A 17,263-nucleotide genomic window follows, 5' to 3' on the forward strand; every position below is an offset into this window, starting at 1 on the left:
TTTCTTCCCACGTAAAACGAGCGTCCGCTCTTCTGCTGACACCTGCATCCCACTATCTGATTTCAGATCCTCGTTTCGTGACACCTAGCGTCCTTGAAAACGGTTTTGGGTGCGTTTTTAATGACTGACAGGAGGGGCTTTGGGTGCACATTTACGAGGTCTGACATGATGCATGAAACGTATGAGATTTCTGTGATTTGGTGATATAAGATATGATTAATTGAATATGGTATGAATATAAATGTGTGAGACTATATGTTAAGAACTGAAATTTAATAATATTGATTATGATAAGAAATTTCCCTTACGAGTGTATACGTACGTTACTGAACGGTCCTCGACCGTTCGGTTTCCTAGTAAAATTGAATTGGTAGTGGATTGTTTCATTTGGGAAGGATTCTAGTTGAGGACGAACGTCCGCACTTCGGAGTACTGTGTATGAGCGTTCGACCAAACACAGTTGGGCATTACCGTTCGGTTATAGATCTAAGAATATAAGTGATTGTATATTTTGTTGTTTGTAAGCACTACTTCAATACTATCTTACTATATTTATCAAAACGTTTATTATAAGTTTATTAGTGCTCGGTCTTACACCAAGCGCTCGTGCTGAGTAGTGCTTGGTCATACATCAGGTACTCGTCCTATCACTTTAAGCTAAATTTCTTGATATGAGCGTTCGTTCAGGCCCTTTAGGGTTCGCTCACTGTAGTGCCCAGTATTAAACTCAAATAAACAAAGTATTCACAAACGTTTGTTTTTCTTCATATGAGACAATTCTAAGTCTTATCTTTCGTGTCTTGAAATATTCCTATTCATTGATTTCATCCTAGAGTCTACGTCTTTGGTTTGTTCTCTTTACGTTCTGAGTGAATTATCAAGAGTCCGTTTATTTAAATTGACTCAACTTGAAATGGACGTTCGCCCCAATTTCCTTGGAATCTATTACTATACTCACTAGCTTTTCTTATTATTCGATGTCAACCCTTGGTCTTAATCCATTCTCAAAGATCTCTCAGTCTCGCTCTATGTGTTCGGCCTAGTTTTACATTCGGGTTGAACGTTCGTTATTTGTAATCCTTATGAATTTTTGAACGAGGTGATTAAATGAGATATGTATTAGTGAGTGATGAAGAAAATGTGATATTGAAATGTTATGGTTTATAGACGAACGTTCCGGGGAGGAACGACTCATGTATGAATATTGGAATTGGTAAAGTATGACTGTGGGCATGCTAATGCTGGCTGTTCATCCTGATGTTTCGTGGGTACTCGTCCTCACGTAGAGGAGGGTAGGTCATGTGTGGAAACGGCAGGAGGTCCCGTCCTTAGGGGTACTTTGGATGAATAGGACTAACCTCGGGTGGCAGCTGATGAGAGTATTCCAGTTACTACATCACCCGGGTGCACGAACGCCTGTAGCTACACAGAGTTCATACAGTCCGGACGGTCGGTCTAGTGAAAGGCGTTGCAATGATACTTAAGTTGAAATGTTCTTGTGTTGGATTGTTTAACGTATATGTTGAAGCATGAATTAAATTACATAAGCTTACCCTGCGTTTTCCTTGTGTTGTCTGGTCTTGTACGTTCGTCTTGTCGTTGCAATGATCATCCGTGTGGATGTGAGCAGAAGGAGACGCGCTATTGGAAGAGGCGCTGGAAGAAGGAAATTTGGAGGAAGAGAATCTCGTAGAAGTTGAAGTTAAGGCCGAACCGTAGAACGTTCGGTTAGTAGTATAGTTTAGTTAGTATAAGGTGTTATTCGATCACCTTTTCTTTTGGTAGGAACGACCGTTCGGTGACCCTTTTGTAAACCGTTCGGTCTAGTCTTGTCTATTTTGCGCAGTTAATTTTATAGCTCTATGTAAGGCCGTTCGGCCAAAATCATACGCTTGATTAGTATAAGACTGAACTGATATATTACCAATTGTAATGTATGGTTTATTTCTGTATTTTTGGGGATGTTACACCTCCGAATGGGAAGAAAAACTGGGGCGATGGGAAGACACCACAGCTCGAGGGGATTGAGACATATATGGATATTCGTTGTTGGGAGATATTCAAGTTATGCTTGCAGGAGTCTTTGAAGTTTCACGGCTCTTGGAGTATGCCCCGGAACCTCCTACAAACTGTTCAGTTTGTTGCCAGAGATTTACTGTCACTGCTAGAAGACACGTGTATTAGTTCAAGAGAAGTTATTATATCCGAAGAAAGGTTTAAACTGTATGGTACCGCTATTGATTGTGTTTCGTTGGTATTCTTGTCGCATGGTGGGTTGTCAAATAAAAACTTGGACTTGTGGGTTGAGACAGCCAAGGTGTTGCTTGATCTTGTGCTGAAAACTTATAACAATAGCCTTGATGACAACAATGTCGGTGCCCTTGCACATCCTGTTTCATGTTTAATAGTTCAGCTGGAGTCATCTCCTGTCTGCGATTGGTCGCGTACTGCCTCCTGAAAAGAGTGGTTAACGTACCAAAACAATCCACCGAATTTGGAGGGAGAGTATGGTACCACTCTAACGCCTCGTCTCTCAAAGAAAGAGAGAAAGCTCTACACTTTACCGGATCGTTTTCTGTGTAGAAAGCCATTGAATACAGGAAGTTTCTGATGTGATTGTCTGGATCTGTGCTACCGTTGAACCTTTCCATTGTCGGAGGCGGTCTCTCCGGCATTGGGGTTTGCATGATGGCGTCTGTGAATGGTAACAAATTGGGAGGTTGTTGAGAGGGTCACACCTCACACAAAAATTGATTGCATAAAAGAATGCAGTATAGTACTAAGAAGTGACTCCTGTGGTTCAAGAATTAGGTCAACACGAAGTGGGGGGACTTTTGAAAAGTTTGTGAATGCAAGTGAACTTAAATTAAATTGAAAACTAAACGCAACCGAACATAATTGAAGGCATTTAAAGTAAATGGAAACAGTGAACTGAACGAACCTAAAGCAAGGTGTGTGAACTAATTTAAATACTCTCGAAAAATCTAAAAACTTATCTCACACTATTGAAATCAACACATCAGCAGAATCACACTTCAGCGAGAATAAAATAGTTGGAATGAAACATCAATTCAAAACACAATTAATGAACACATGCAACTACACTAATTTTTAAATGCAAAAGGGCTTTAACCACTTATGACGGAGTAGACAATTCAGCAAAGTCAATTAACCTATTAAAAATGAAACTATTGAGATAAAAATGTAAATTTCTAATTGACGATATTCACCAACACATCATTCACGGAAGCAACACGTGTGCACTAGCCAAATGAAATCACCACTTCATGCTTTTCCCAGGCCGTGAATCACCGTTCTTCCTCCAGCTAAAACGTGCTTATCCTCTTCTCTAAAAGAAATATGGAAGCATTTGTGCTGCTGCAGTAAAAATAAACCGAGAATTTCTTCGAGCTCCACTTTCCGTGCACACCCCTTCATCCATAAACCACCGCATCCTATTCTCTAGAAAAATGAATCATCCCCCTTTTCCTCCAGCCAGCCGTGACACCTTGTGCTCCCACTACCTACTCCCATCAAATCAATGAGCTCCTTGCTTAAATCAAAAACCATTCTCTTTTCTTCCAGCCGTGACACCCCTTCTTCCACCTAATCTCCCTTTCATTCCAAAAAATAATCAAAAGCAAAGCTACTTTTCCTCTAAGCCGTAACATCCCTGTTATTCATTCCAGTAAAGAAAAGAAATCCATCACCATATCACCACTTCCTTCTCAATCTCCGTGCAGCACCTAATGGAATCAGCGCCTACTCTTCTTTTCTAAAAGCTTCAATCACCATTTCTTTTCTTCAACCATAGCCCTCCATGCTTCAATGTCCGCCTACTTTTTCCTAAGTGAAAGATTATTTTTTTTTTAGGTTGCGGCTGCCCTTCTTTTTGAAGGTTGAATGACCCCTGGTGACCTTTGTGTGAAAGATGAATCTCCAAATTCCACGTGTCCTGCCCTAATGAACCAGCGTGTTTTTATTCCCCAGCCCGAGACACACTTTTTTCTCCCTTGCTCGTGCTGGATGTGGGCCGTGGAATGTTGCTGCCCTTTTCTTCTAATTCAATCCATGGACGCTGCTTTCCACTCTGCTGGACGTGCGTGTGTAGTGTGCTGGACGCGTGTTCATGCTTCTTTCCAGCCAGCAGCCTCTGCTTTCTTCCGTGTGCACCTCCCATCCTCTCCAAGCACACACCTCTTTTTCTGGGTCAGCTTGCTGCTGCTACTGGGACGTGAGTGCCTCCCAGTTGAATCCAGCTTCTGGACGTGTGCTTTTGATGGATGTCACCCCTCCAAGCTGCTTCACTTCTTCAATTAAAACCAATCAGCCCTTTAATTTGCTGGACGTTCACTTCCAAATGGAACCGTGAGTGCTGGAAAATGCTGGATGCCACCCTTTCTTCTCCTGCCAGCTGGACGTGCGCTGTCTTCTTCAGAGTTGCTGGACGTGCGCTGTCTCCCAAGCTGCCGGAAGCGTGAAGCCCGCGTGGACGTCCGTTGCTGGATCGTGAAGTCTTTGCTGGATAAATGAAGATGTGGGCCGCGTGTGCTGCTGGAAAATGCTGTCCGTCACTGCTGCTTCTCCAAGCCCAAGTGCGTGTTGCTGCTGGGCGTTCTTCCCCCTTCACGCTAGACTGTGGAATTCTCTGCTGGACGTGCGTTATTCTCCAAGCTGCTATCCGCGTGCGTCACACCCTTTCCAAGCTGCTGGGCGCTCCCCATGGGCCGTCTCTGTGTGAACCCCGCGTGGACGTCCGTTGCTGCTGTCCTCTCCTGGACCTCTACTCCGCGTGCAGCTGCTGTGCTGGACCGCCAAATGAAGGTCTTCTCGCTTCCCCAGCTGGACGCTGATATCCGCGTGAAGCCAAACCAGGCCGTGCGTTCTCTTCATTTTGCAGCTCCCAAGCTTGCTAGACCGCTCGTTCATTCTTAAAGCAAAGAAAAAGGAGCTTCTCCAATCAAGCCCGTCTCCATGTGCACTCCCATAATTTAAATCCACACCTCCTCACTCATTTTAGTTTAAAGTATATTGATGTGGCATTTTCTTTTGACCTCCAAATGTTCCAAATTGTATTTCCAACATTTTCCCTGCAATTAATAATGCAAATAATTTGCTTAAATAATCCAAATTAATTAAAATTAGAATTTTTGGTCAAATTAAGCATAATTAGTAAAATTGGGAAAATACTGGATAATTAAGCACAATTCCCCGATTAATTCTAGCACAATAAACTAAGTGAAGTGAACAACTTTCCCGATTAATTCTAGCACAATAAACTAAGTGAAGTGAACAACTTTCCTCGTTTCGACTACCTCTGTTATTTCTGTTGGAAGCGGATGCTTCTGGTGGAGGGCGTTGTCCCCTTAACCTCGCGATTACTTCCTCTTGCTTACGCTGGGTTTCTTGGTGTTGTTGTATGACTGGCTTGTTGTTGTTGTATGACTGGCGCTTGCGCTTCTATTTGGACCTGTAGTTCCCTGATCAGATCCCTGCCTGGTGCTATTGTTCTCCATATTCCTTGTGGTGACCATTTAGTATTCAAATCCTCGGCCCCACGGTGGGCGCCAACATGTTTCGGTATGAATTTAGTGGAACCGAGAGACTAACCTGGTAGACGCAACTTTGACACTGAACCGTTCGCTTTAGCATCCGGACGCTCGCTCTCGATTGAATACTTTTTGGATGTAAATAATCTAGTGATGTAAATGTGAGTGTGAATAGGACTTACCTGGCTTGCGGTCCTGGCTTTGTATTTATAAGTTGTTTTATGGACATTAAGTTGACATAAGCCCAATAAAATATAAACAGAATAAAAATATAAACAGAAATAAAAATATAAACAGAATAAAATATAAACTTATCCTAACTGCTTAGATTTTATTTGCGTCATATGGGAACGTTTTATCCTTTGCCGGATTCATTAGCTTAGTTATACGATCGCGGGCTTGATAGTGGTACCACTCAATTAAGAGCCAAAGCTCTTCAAATCACAATCCTAACTTGGGCGTCGGAGTGCCTTTTACAGGTGCCTCCCCTGTGAATGAGAGCGATCCCCCTCTGCTGGTGAATGAGAGCATGCGAGTCAAGGGACGAACGTGCGGTCTATATTGTAGGAGAACGAGCAGCAAAGACATCCGGAAGCGGCAAAGTCACGTCAAAAAGGTTAGTGTCTCGGTCCCACAAAATATCTACCGAAACTGTGCTCACAAGACTTGACAAGCGCTGGAACTTGCACTTGAGAACCGAACGGTTATGACAGTTCATGACCGAACGTTAACTCTGAAGGTAGAGGTTGTGGAGGAAGGAGAGAGAGAAAAAAAAAGTATTTAATAAAGATATAGGAAAGAGAGAAAAAGGTGGGCTTTGCAGGAAAGGCAGAGGAAAGAGAAGAAAATGTACATATTCCTTCGCCACGTCAGGCATTTAAGTTTTTGTTTTTGTTTTTGTTTTGTGGGCTTTTTTTGCCCCAACCCACACAGGCGAGGGTCCAATCTCATAAAATAGGCTGTCTTGACAGGTCTAGTAAGGTTTTTTAAAGGTTTATCACCGTACCAGTTCGGAAGCCTTTCAATTCGAAGAAAGCTCAACCATGGTCGGTTCGAAAGCAAATGCAAAGTGGCAAAATCAGAAGCGAAAACAAAGATTCGATGCCGAACCTCAAACTTCTTTCAAGCGGCACCGTTCTTATATTGCTCCGAAGCGTCATGGTCCCTGGAACAATCTTCAACTCATACTTTGCATCCAAGACAAAGACAATGATCTTTCCAGGTTACTTTCTATTTTGTAATCATATTTTCATTTCGTATCATAAAAGATTCAATTCAATGCTTTGGACAATGCGTGTGTGCGTGAGGAGGGTGTTACAAATTTTAAACTGTTTTTAATAGCGAGTCATCTTCAACAATATTTTAATCCGTTTTTTCCGTTTTCTACTAGCTATTTGAATGGGCACTGAGATATTTTTTTTCTATTCTTCACAATGATTGTGTCTTAGTGCAGTAAGGTTAATCAGGCATTTAATTTTGTGCGGTTAAGTGTGGAAAATGGTGTTGGCGCTTGGCAGGATTGTAATACTACAAAACTTCCAAGACTAATATCTTACCTTAATGATTGGATCGTGACATTGCTGTTTCCTCCGAATGGGAAGAAAAACTGGGGCGATGGGAAGACACCACAGCTCGAGGGGATTGAGGCATATATGGATATTCGTTGTTGGGAGATATTCAAGTTATGCTTGCAGGAGTCTTTGAAGTTTCACGGCTCTTGGAGTATGCCCCGGAACCTCCTACAAACTGTTCAGTTTGTTGCCAGAGATTTACTGTCACTGCTAGAAGACACCTGTATTAGTTCAGGAGAAGTTATTATATCCGAAGAAAGGTTTAAACTGTATGGTACCGCTATTGATTGTGTATCGTTGGTATTCTTGTCGCATGGTGGGTTGTCAAATAAAAACTTGGACTTGTGGGTTGAGACAGCCAAGGTGTTGCTTGATCTTGTGCTGAAAACTTATAACAATAGCCTTGATGACAGCAATGTCGGTGCCCTTGCACAACGCTTTCTGTGGTCAGTGCTTCTGCCATTCTCTAAGTTGAGTGTCCAGCGAGCTAAGAAAGGATTTCATAATTTTGTGGATAAACTTCTCGAGCCGCTATTGCATTTATCTAGTGAGTTGCATCTTCGGGTTAATAGAAGTAATCCCATTTGGATGTCGAGATTAAAAGAGGCAGTGGAAGAAGTTCTTGCTCATGGCCTTTTTCATCAAGTGCATATTTCTGAGTTTTTAAGCCTACATGGTTCAGAAAATGATGTTACTGCATGTGATGAAAAATCAAATGACTCAAAAACAACCATTAAGAGTTATACTAGACATTTATTTGATGTACTGAATAGAATTATAGCTAGGAAGAATGCTATGGCAATGGGTAGCTTAGGCTTGTTATTTCATTTATATGCTACTTCAGCAAGAAAATTCAAACTGGATGAAGGGCTCAAGACAACAGAGAAAATAGGTGATTCAAGGCAACCAGTGCTAGGAAAACATTCTAACTCAAATAATATTTCTGCAGACATTCAAAAATCACTTTTTAATTTTTTTGTACTTATTATGGAACCCCTTTTGCTGAAGATTAATGCCTATATTGAAGTTGAAGTAGATGCCAATACCCTGTTGTTGGATCTTCATGGTTTACTAAAGTCTATTGGTAATTTGCTTGCTAGTTTTATGCGAGAGAAAGTTTATTTGAGAACAGAAGATACATCTGGAGGAGCTTGTCTCAATTTCTTGAAGAAAATATTTAAGACACTGATAACTAGTTCTACTAGTGTACTCCATTTCTCCAATTATGATACAACTAACAAGATGGAGATATATGTTTTGCCTGCTAATGAGATTCTAGTCGCTATGGGATATCTTTTGCAGATTGGATATGAGGTTATTGGTGAAGGCTTGGTAAATTTATGGCTTCTTATCTTGTCATTCTCTGCCATTAATTGCAATTTGGGGAATGCTTTTGATCAATGCTCGTTACCTTGTGCTATACCTGCCCTGGAGTGCCAAACAATTCATCTCTACAGTCAACTACGCCAGGTTCGTATTAAAATTTTTATTACTGGTCATTTATATTTTATTTTTTCTCACCAGATCCCTGTAGAGCAATTTATGTTTCAGAGGTTCTGCATGGTTCCTCTTTGTTGGTGGTTTTATTCCTTTGTATCTTAGTCTCTTGGTGTTATTATAGGTATGATGTTTGGAATGGGGCAGGGGATGATGTTCGGGTGTAGGGAAATCTTTCATAAACTATTGTATTTTTGCTTTAATTCAGCTTATGTTGTATTTGTCTGCTTCTTATTGTTCTTATTGTCCTCCAAGACTTGAATTGGAATCAGGCTTGTTCTTTACATGTTTGAAATGCTATAGGTGGAAGTTGCTATTTTAGCACTGTGCAAAGCTATAAGGCTTATTATATGTCCTGAGGGTTATACTGAAGAAAGTTCTTCTAGGTTCTTGACATTTCTGTCTAATGAAGTTCATTTTGAAGCAGTTGAAAGGCTCTTATCTTCACAGAATTTCATTCATGCCATTTATAAGGCTGTTGAATCTATTCCAGAAGGGCAGGTGTGTGGCTGTATTAGACAGATAAGAGATGATATTTCAGAATCTCTCATGTGGATGAAAGATTTCTGTCCATTGGTTGATGGCAAGAAATTGCATTTTTTTAATCTGCAAGTGGAACTGTTTGGTAAAGGGCTATCCAGACTATATTGTTTAGTGCTTGGTTCGGTGACGGTCACTGATGGTAACCGCAATCTTTTTGGAGTTTCCGTAAAAGAACTTATGGAATTAATGCGTCCCTACTTGAGTATTCTAGTTGGAAAGCAGCAAGATACAATCTGCAAGTTCTTTTCTTCTGTCACAGGTCAAACGGTTGATCGAGTGGTTAGAAAGGGAAACTTTTTAAAGAAATTTGGTATGTCCAGCCAATGGGTTCTTGTGTTCTTCTTTCAGTTGTATGTGTGTTGCCAAACCTTATATAGGCAAGCAAGCCTTATGCCTCCTGATTTGCCAAAAAAGTCTGCAGAGGTGGTAGATTACACAGCATATTCTGCTTGTGAGTTGATGGACAGGATTGATGAGATAGACTTCGGCTTTTTTTCTTGGATTGTTCAACCCTCAGGTTCCCTCCTTGATGTTATGAAATTTATTTCTGACATATATCTTAAACATGGCCCAGATGATTCTTCCCCTTTGATCTATATCTTTCAATATATGGCTCTTCGAAGGCTTGTTGACGTGAATAAACAGATTATATTGTTCAAGTATATGCAAAAGAAGCATTATTTGCAGAAGCCTTATAGATCCCAAATCAACACACTGAAGGAAGAAGCGGCTGGACTTACTAATTTTATTATGGAAAATTTATCATGTGTGTTTCAATCCCCAATCTTTGTTTCTGAATGTGTAATTTGTGAAGATGTAGTTTTTGTGGCTACTCAAAGCAACGAATGTGATCTAGGAGTTTATTTTGCTGACAGAAAGTCATTGCAAACACTCATTTGGTCTAATCTTTGCAAAAGTGTTGATGTTTGGAGCAACCATGCTTCAAAGAAGCAAATGAAAAAGTTCTTCTCACATTTACTCCATACTTACCTTCAAAGTGTAACAAGTAGTTTTCAAGAGTCAGGTGTGCAAGAAATTGACAAATTTAAGCTGCTCAAGAGGGTCACTTTGTCACAAATATCATCAGAACTTTTAAATGATTCACTTTTTTATAAACAAAAAGTAAGATCCTCCTTTTGTTATACACAGTTCCTTTTACCCTTCACACACAAACACCCATATTTAATCTTTGCAGTATTTGGTTTAGCTTTATAGCCATCTTTAATTTGTTTCTTGTTTAATGCTCTGGTGTGATATTTTGAGAAAGATAAAGTTACACCTATATGTCTTCATTTCATATTTTTGTTTCAGTTTGTCCACAGGAATCTGGCCTCAATATTCTGTGATGCTTTAGAGAAATCTGCATTTCCATTATTTAGTAATGTTCCGTGTACTGATGTGAATCTTCGGTCATTGCCTAATTGGGTTGAGTTTTTAAGCGCCCTTGACAAGTCAACAGTGCTTATTGATGAGAATAAAGAGATTCCGGTTGATTATTCTGCTGTGGAAAGTTCAACCACTCATTCAGACAGCAAACTTCCTGTGAATATCAGCAGGGAAGAAAAGACTTTCCCTGTCACAGACAAAGTTTTTCGAGATTGCCATCATTTACTTGATCTCTTATGTTGGATGCAAGATATAAATGCAAGATCATTTTCATATCTCATGACTTGTATTTTCAACCTTGAAAGGTACACTCATCTCTCTGTTGGATACCTTATGGTATTTTGTCCAGATAGAGAAAAGAACTTGTGTGTGCTATAAAGGTGAAAATTTTCAACTAGTGTTGAAGTAGGGCATTTCATGAAAAGACAAACTAAAAGCAAACAGAATGTTAAAGAGCTCAAAAGTCTTAATAGCAGACACATTGAGTCCGTTAACATTATCTATTTCTAATTTAATAGGAACCAGGAATTTAAAATAAAGAGACTAAATGGATGATTTTATTTCTTGATTGTGAGAATGAAGATAACCAGGAAAAAATTATCTGGAATGTGTTTCCCTTTTAATAACTAAGTACTTGTTCAATCCCCAAATGCTAACAATTCATAATGTGTGTTTCCCCTTACATCCTCCTATTTATTTATCTAAATAACCCTCTATTACTAGCTAATTGGCTAACTACTATAGCTATTCCTAACTAATTTTACTTTCCTTCCTGTCCTAATTCCTAACTAATTCTACTTTACTTCCTGTCCTAATTGCAAATACAATCCTATGTGTAGGTCGGAAAGAGTCCTTTTTCTTTGATAAGTTGTGTTGGAATAATTATTAAGTCTACTTATGTTAGTGTAGTTAGAAGGACTAAAGTAGTGAGCAGTGTGTTGGGTTATGGTAGGGTACTACGTGCTTATGAGAGAAGGAAGACAAGGGGGAGGTTAGACCGAACGGTGGGGAAGAGAGGTTAGGCCGAACGGTGATAAAGAGAGGTTAGACTGAACGGTGGAGGAGGAGAGGCCGAACGGTTGGAAGAGATGCCGAGTGGTGAGGACGAGAGGTTAAGCCGAACGGTGGAGGATGAGAGACCGAACGGTGGAGGATGAGAGACCGAACGGTAGTAATTGTAAAAGGCCGAACGGTTGTTTGTTAAAGGCCGAACGGTTGTTTGTTAAAGGCCGAGCGGTTGTTTCAGCTAGGAGGGAGCTGAGCGAATGAGTTAGTATAATGCAGCACTATAAATAATCTTTCTTGGATTGCTGTTGGTTACGTTATTTCTTTTGGGTATAGACTGGACATTTCTTGCCAGTGGAGGAAGGGAGGCTTCCTTGGGATACTTACTTGTAATTCTGTTTTACATACTTTACAGAATTAATAGAAAACATACGCATACATGCTTTCATTTCTGTTATAGTTTTTGAGTGAGGAGTGAACATCGATTTAGGTTTCTCGCTTAAAGAAACCTAACAGGTTATCTCTACTTACTGTACCTAGTGGTCTAGGACAGTTCCTTGACCTTCCATTTCCCTACTGTATCAACTCTTTATCAATATAAATAGTATTTTATGAGAAGGGTCCAAATAGCCCCCTAAAAATATATTTTTCTGTTTTTAATCTCAAGTGGTTACTTTTATTCTAATAGACTTGTCACTGTTTGTAATTAATTTTACTTCTGCTACTACCTAACCTATCTAACAGCCAACTAACTAACATTGTTTTTCTATTTATATTTTCTGTTAGGACTTAGAGAGTATAGGAGTAATGTTAGGACTTAGAGAGTATAGGAAAGGAGAAAAGGGAAACAGAACACTTAACTGTTAATCAGTTAAGTGAGGGGGCGGGAAAAGGCCTATATATTAGGACCCTTTATTGTTTCAGTTAGCCAGTTGTGTAGTTTGTATGTGTTGACCGGTCTTAGCACCAGGTGGAGGAGGTTAAGCTCTTAAGATACAGTGTATTCTTGATTCATTGTTGTGAATACCATTCCTTCTTTACAAGTTCTTGATTGTTGTGTTTGAGATAGAGAGAGAGCTTGTTAGGAATTCCTTCCCGAATCTCTAACATTTTCACAACTCTATATTTGTCTTATATGTTTAAAAGCAAGAAAGTAATTGGATGAAAAGACAAAACCATCTCTCTTTGCACAGAAAATTTAAGATTTGTTTATGGTACATTCCTTTACCCTTACTGCAGAGAAAGAAATCCTTTACCTGTGATAAAAATGCTTTCCACACATACTTCAGTTTTTGTCCCAAAGATTTGTCTGAAATTTATTATGTGAAACAAATGGTTCCTTCTCAGTTCTGTCTACTTAAATTTTGCAGGCTTCTTGTCAGTGCTCTTCTGTATTTTCAGTGTACAGTGCAGCAGGATTATTATTGTGAGTACTTAAGATTATTTGTCTCGTGTCGGAAGGCATTATGGTATATATTAATTGGATTCTATGAGAAGGCGGAGACTATTCAATCATTACCAAACACAATTGTTTCTGAAAGTTCATTCCCTGTTTTATGGATTACAAAGTCATTATCTGTGGTTGTGGGGATTACAGAGGCATTCTCTGCAAAAGACACTATTTTATGTAAATCTATGATGTTTTCCTTGTTGGATTACACATCACATGTCTTGTCCAGCATAGGTAAATATCAAAGTGTAAATGCTTTTTCCATTAATAAAGAAGCTGAAGTGTCACGTGAAGAGATCTCTAATCATATGATTTGCCATGAAGAGAATAATTTGATTTCATCTTCTCAGAACTCCCCCAAGCTTGAGGCATTGAAATGTTTAACCTTTATGGGTGAGAATTTGAAAGAGCATAAACACAGTTTGCTTGTTTCTATTAACAATTCCCCTCATAATGTCAGTGTGGGATTTGGTCTTACCATTGAAAACATCATTAGATTGTCGTCTGCAGTTTGTTGCTTTAGTAGAGTGTTGTGGGGCCTCACATCCTCCACTGGCCTAACAGATGCTAAAGATATTGATGAAAAACAATTATTGATCTTGAAAAGTGAGCATGCCTCTGAACTAAATAGTTGTATATCTTTTCTCATGGAGCTTTCTGATGTTTTTGTGAACAAATTTCTTGTTGAGAGTAACCAACTTTCCAAAAGTTCACATAGTAGACAGCATTCTGAAGATCCAGTGATGCAGGTGTCTTTGTCACTTACCAATTTGGCACCTAAAGTTGTTGTTTCTAAGGCTAATACCTCAGCTGGTCCACAAAATGAATGTAAAGCTGCTGCAATTTGCTATACTTTATCAGTTGATAATGTCTCCAAGGGTGTCAGTGATCTAGGAAGGGCTTTGAATCCAAAAGGTGAAAACTCTGTTGCCATGGTTTTGGCCGGGGTGGATTACTTTGAGCCACAGGGTCTAAATAAGCATTTTTTACGAAGTTTGGTAAAAGCTGATCACCCTGAAGTAGCTTTATTGCTGAGACAACTGCTAATTGCTTTCTCATCTCTTTTGAGGTTAAATTTGCATAGAAATGATCGTTTCTTACCTTCTAGTCTTGTATCTACTTTCATTGAAATTTCACAACTCCTATTACTAGAATTTGCAGAGATGGTTGTGGTCCCACAACAATCTGCTTTGCTGTTGTTTGATGCCGCTTGCAGCTATTTGAGAGAATTGGTGGGTTATTTTCCTTTCACCGATCCTACATCCTCTAGAAAAGTCCACGCAGAATTGATTCAGGTTCACATGAGGGCAATAGGCAAGTCCATTTTGTTGCAAGGAAAAGGGCGAACACTAACCTTTCATGAAAGACAGTCAAGTGCAAAGCCACTTCATTGTGGATCAGTTGAAGCTTACTCTTCTACTGAATTGCACTGCTTTGCCTTGGATGAATTTATAACCAGGCTGCGGAAGTCATTTAAAGCATATATAGAGAAGTCATCTGAGCTGCATCTTTTGTCTACTATACAGGTCATTGAGAGATCTCTAGTAGGTATTCTAGAAGGATGTACTGTGATTTATGATGTAAAAACAAGTAAAGATGGGGAGGAAATTTTGTTAGTTGTGGCAGGTGGCATTGATTGCTTCAGAATGATTCTTGAATTTGTTTCAGGTAAATAAGAACATGGCTATTTTGAACTAACATTTCTTTTAATCATTTAATTAAATTCTGCAAATTACATCCTTTATGTTGTATCCTTTTACTTGTACTTAAAGTCATTACATGAATACTATATTCTGATTCACTTCAGAAATTTTGTAAATTTCAGTTGATAATTAACTAAAATGTTATTACAGTTTTATTCAGAAAACAAATCTGCATGCTTTTCCTTATGAAAGTCAGTTTTAGATAATGGTTAACACGCTCACTGATATACTATGTTGTCTTTGACATTACTTTTTGGGAATCGTAACATTGCCTATTACTTAAAAACATTGTCCTGAACTCATTCCTTTAATCCTTAAAGCAAACCTAAATTGACAAGTAGCTGGTTATCAAACAAAGACTATCACATGTTGGATGGAATCAATGCAAAATGCTGAATAAGGCAATACATTCATATTATCATTATTTAATCACAACTTTTTCTTTTTGAAGGTCGGAAAGGCTTGAAGATGATTAAAAGACACAGTCAGAATTTAGTATCTGCTGTTTTCAACATTATTGTGCATTTACAGACTCTCCTTATTTTTTATGATAACTTGGCATCTGGAACAGCTGTCAGTACTCCTGATCCTGGGTCAGCCATTCTCATGGGTGTTGAAGTACTGGTTACAGTTTCTAGAAAACAGGCTCAATTCCCAATGGATGTGGGTCAAATATTACATATCCCTGCCGTACTCTTTCAGAATGTTTGTCAGTTTAGGGTTACTAAAGCGCCTGGGTCATCAGAACCATTGATGATTTCAAAAAAGCATATTTGTGATCCAGTAAAGAGAGTGGGTCACGTTGATCACCCGTTCTTAGTTAGACTCTTCATCGTGTCTTGTCAACTATTGTGTACCATTATTATGCATCGTCCAAGGTTTGTTTTATTTTATCTAGTAAATCGCTCAGCAAAGTGCAGCTTCTCATTATTGAACGGCTTGAAATGACAGATTTGCTAGGAATATATATTTGATGTATTTTGATAGCATCTATCTGCAATCTGCTATTGTAATCTTTACAATTAGATATTCCTTTGCCTTATCGTTAACCACATCTTGTGCATTTTTTACAATCATTCCAGTGAGTGCAGACAGTGTGTTGCCCATCTTGAAGCTTCTGTTGCTGTTCTTCTTAATTGCTTGGAGACAGTTTCTGATGATGAATCAAAAAGGAATAAGGGTTACTTTTCTTCAGATGAGGAATTAAAATGTGCCTGTTTTATGAGAAGAATTTATGAAGAGGTTTGTGAGATCCATATTTGAATGAATTATGGCCTTAATTTAACAAATTAATCTCCTTTTGCTTACACCCGTTTGTTTTGGTATTCATGATGCAGATAGAACAGAAAAAAGATATCTTTAGTCGTCAATGTTCTCTGTTTTTATCCAATTACATATGGGTTTATTCAGGATATGGTCCCAAGAGAAGTGGCATCAGAAGGTTTATTTACGTCTCACTGTTCAGTTATTTCATTCTGTCAAAAGTTTACCAGTTCAGGATTATTACATTTCCATCCCACTGGAGAGCCCCTTTTCTGTTTGATTTTTTATTAAGCGTTGTCCATCTGAAAATGCATCTAAATGTCTAGAACAATTCATCTATATAAAGTCTGTCTTGCTCATGCATATCTTTGAACTGAATAGCAAGTAGAAAGTATTAATAGAGTGATGTAGTAGATGACCATAACCATTACAAATGTTAATTATTGCATAATTAATTACAGAAAAGTAGATGAAGCTCTACGACCGGGTGTCTATGCTTTAATAGACGCTTGCTCAGTTGATGATCTTCAATATCTTCATTCGGTTTTTGGAGGTAAGTAATTACGACTCACTCAAATTTTATGAAAGGAATTAAAGGAACAACCTAATTTCAATTTTGCTTTTATAGAGGGACCTTGCAGAAACACCCTGGCCAGTCTTTTGCATGATCGCAAACTCAACAAATACGAAGGAAAAGTTTGATCTTGAAATTTTATTTGCTGATAGTTTTTTTGTGCACTCCTCTCTTGGCTGAGAGCAAGCTATTCTTATAACTGGAAATGATGTGATTATTTTCCCAAGGCGGAGACGTTACCAGATTCTACGCACGCACGATGAGAAGATACATCTCTCAACTGGGTCGATGTGCAACACTATTTTCCTTAGAATATTTTCAACCGAGATTGAAAACGTGTCAACTAATATAACGGAAAGCCACTACCGAGTCTCTACAAATTGAATTTATATTTCTGGTCGAGGGACGATAATCTTTCCATGTTCAATATTTTACACGTGTGCATGAAAGATCAATGTATTCTAATTACTTTATGATGAATCCACTGTTTATGATAGCATTCTTTTAATGAGTTAGGTAAAATCCAAAATCAAAAATAATAATAAAAAATTATAGTAGATTATTTTTTCAGGTTATTTGTGGACAAAACTAGAAACTCTTTTCATAAAATTTGTACCAACAAAACTAAAATAGTTAGATGATACGATAAAATTGGTACCAACAAAACTATAATAGTTAGATGATATGATGTAATATCTTTTGGTAAGATGATTCAATAAAAA

General features: G+C 38.7%; 1 protein-coding gene across 2 annotated transcripts; it reads left to right on the forward strand.

Moving 5' to 3' along the window:
• The first annotated feature begins 6,313 nt into the window (after nucleotides 1-6,313).
• Nucleotides 6,314-17,037, forward strand: LOC148200013 (uncharacterized). 2 transcript variants are annotated; one of them, XM_088112676.1, is made up of 10 exons: nucleotides 6,314-6,771; nucleotides 7,003-8,590; nucleotides 8,921-10,282; nucleotides 10,472-10,851; nucleotides 12,922-14,669; nucleotides 15,156-15,582; nucleotides 15,787-15,946; nucleotides 16,042-16,145; nucleotides 16,429-16,520; nucleotides 16,596-17,037. In XM_088112676.1, the coding sequence occupies exons 1-10, from the start codon at nucleotides 6,593-6,595 to the stop codon at nucleotides 16,667-16,669; spliced, it is 6,114 nt and encodes a 2,037-aa protein (XP_087968802.1). In that variant the 5' UTR covers nucleotides 6,314-6,592; the 3' UTR covers nucleotides 16,670-17,037. The 2 variants fall into 2 exon arrangements, with proteins under 2 accessions (XP_087968802.1, XP_087968803.1); XM_088112677.1 differs by having other exon boundaries at nucleotides 6,641-6,771; nucleotides 7,067-8,590.
• The last annotated feature ends 226 nt before the right edge of the window (nucleotides 17,038-17,263 follow it).

This window comes from Vigna umbellata, chromosome 4, assembly GCF_029865625.1.
Source record: "Vigna umbellata cultivar VRB3 chromosome 4, Vumbellata_1.0, whole genome shotgun sequence".
NCBI lineage: Eukaryota > Viridiplantae > Streptophyta > Magnoliopsida > Fabales > Fabaceae > Vigna > Vigna umbellata.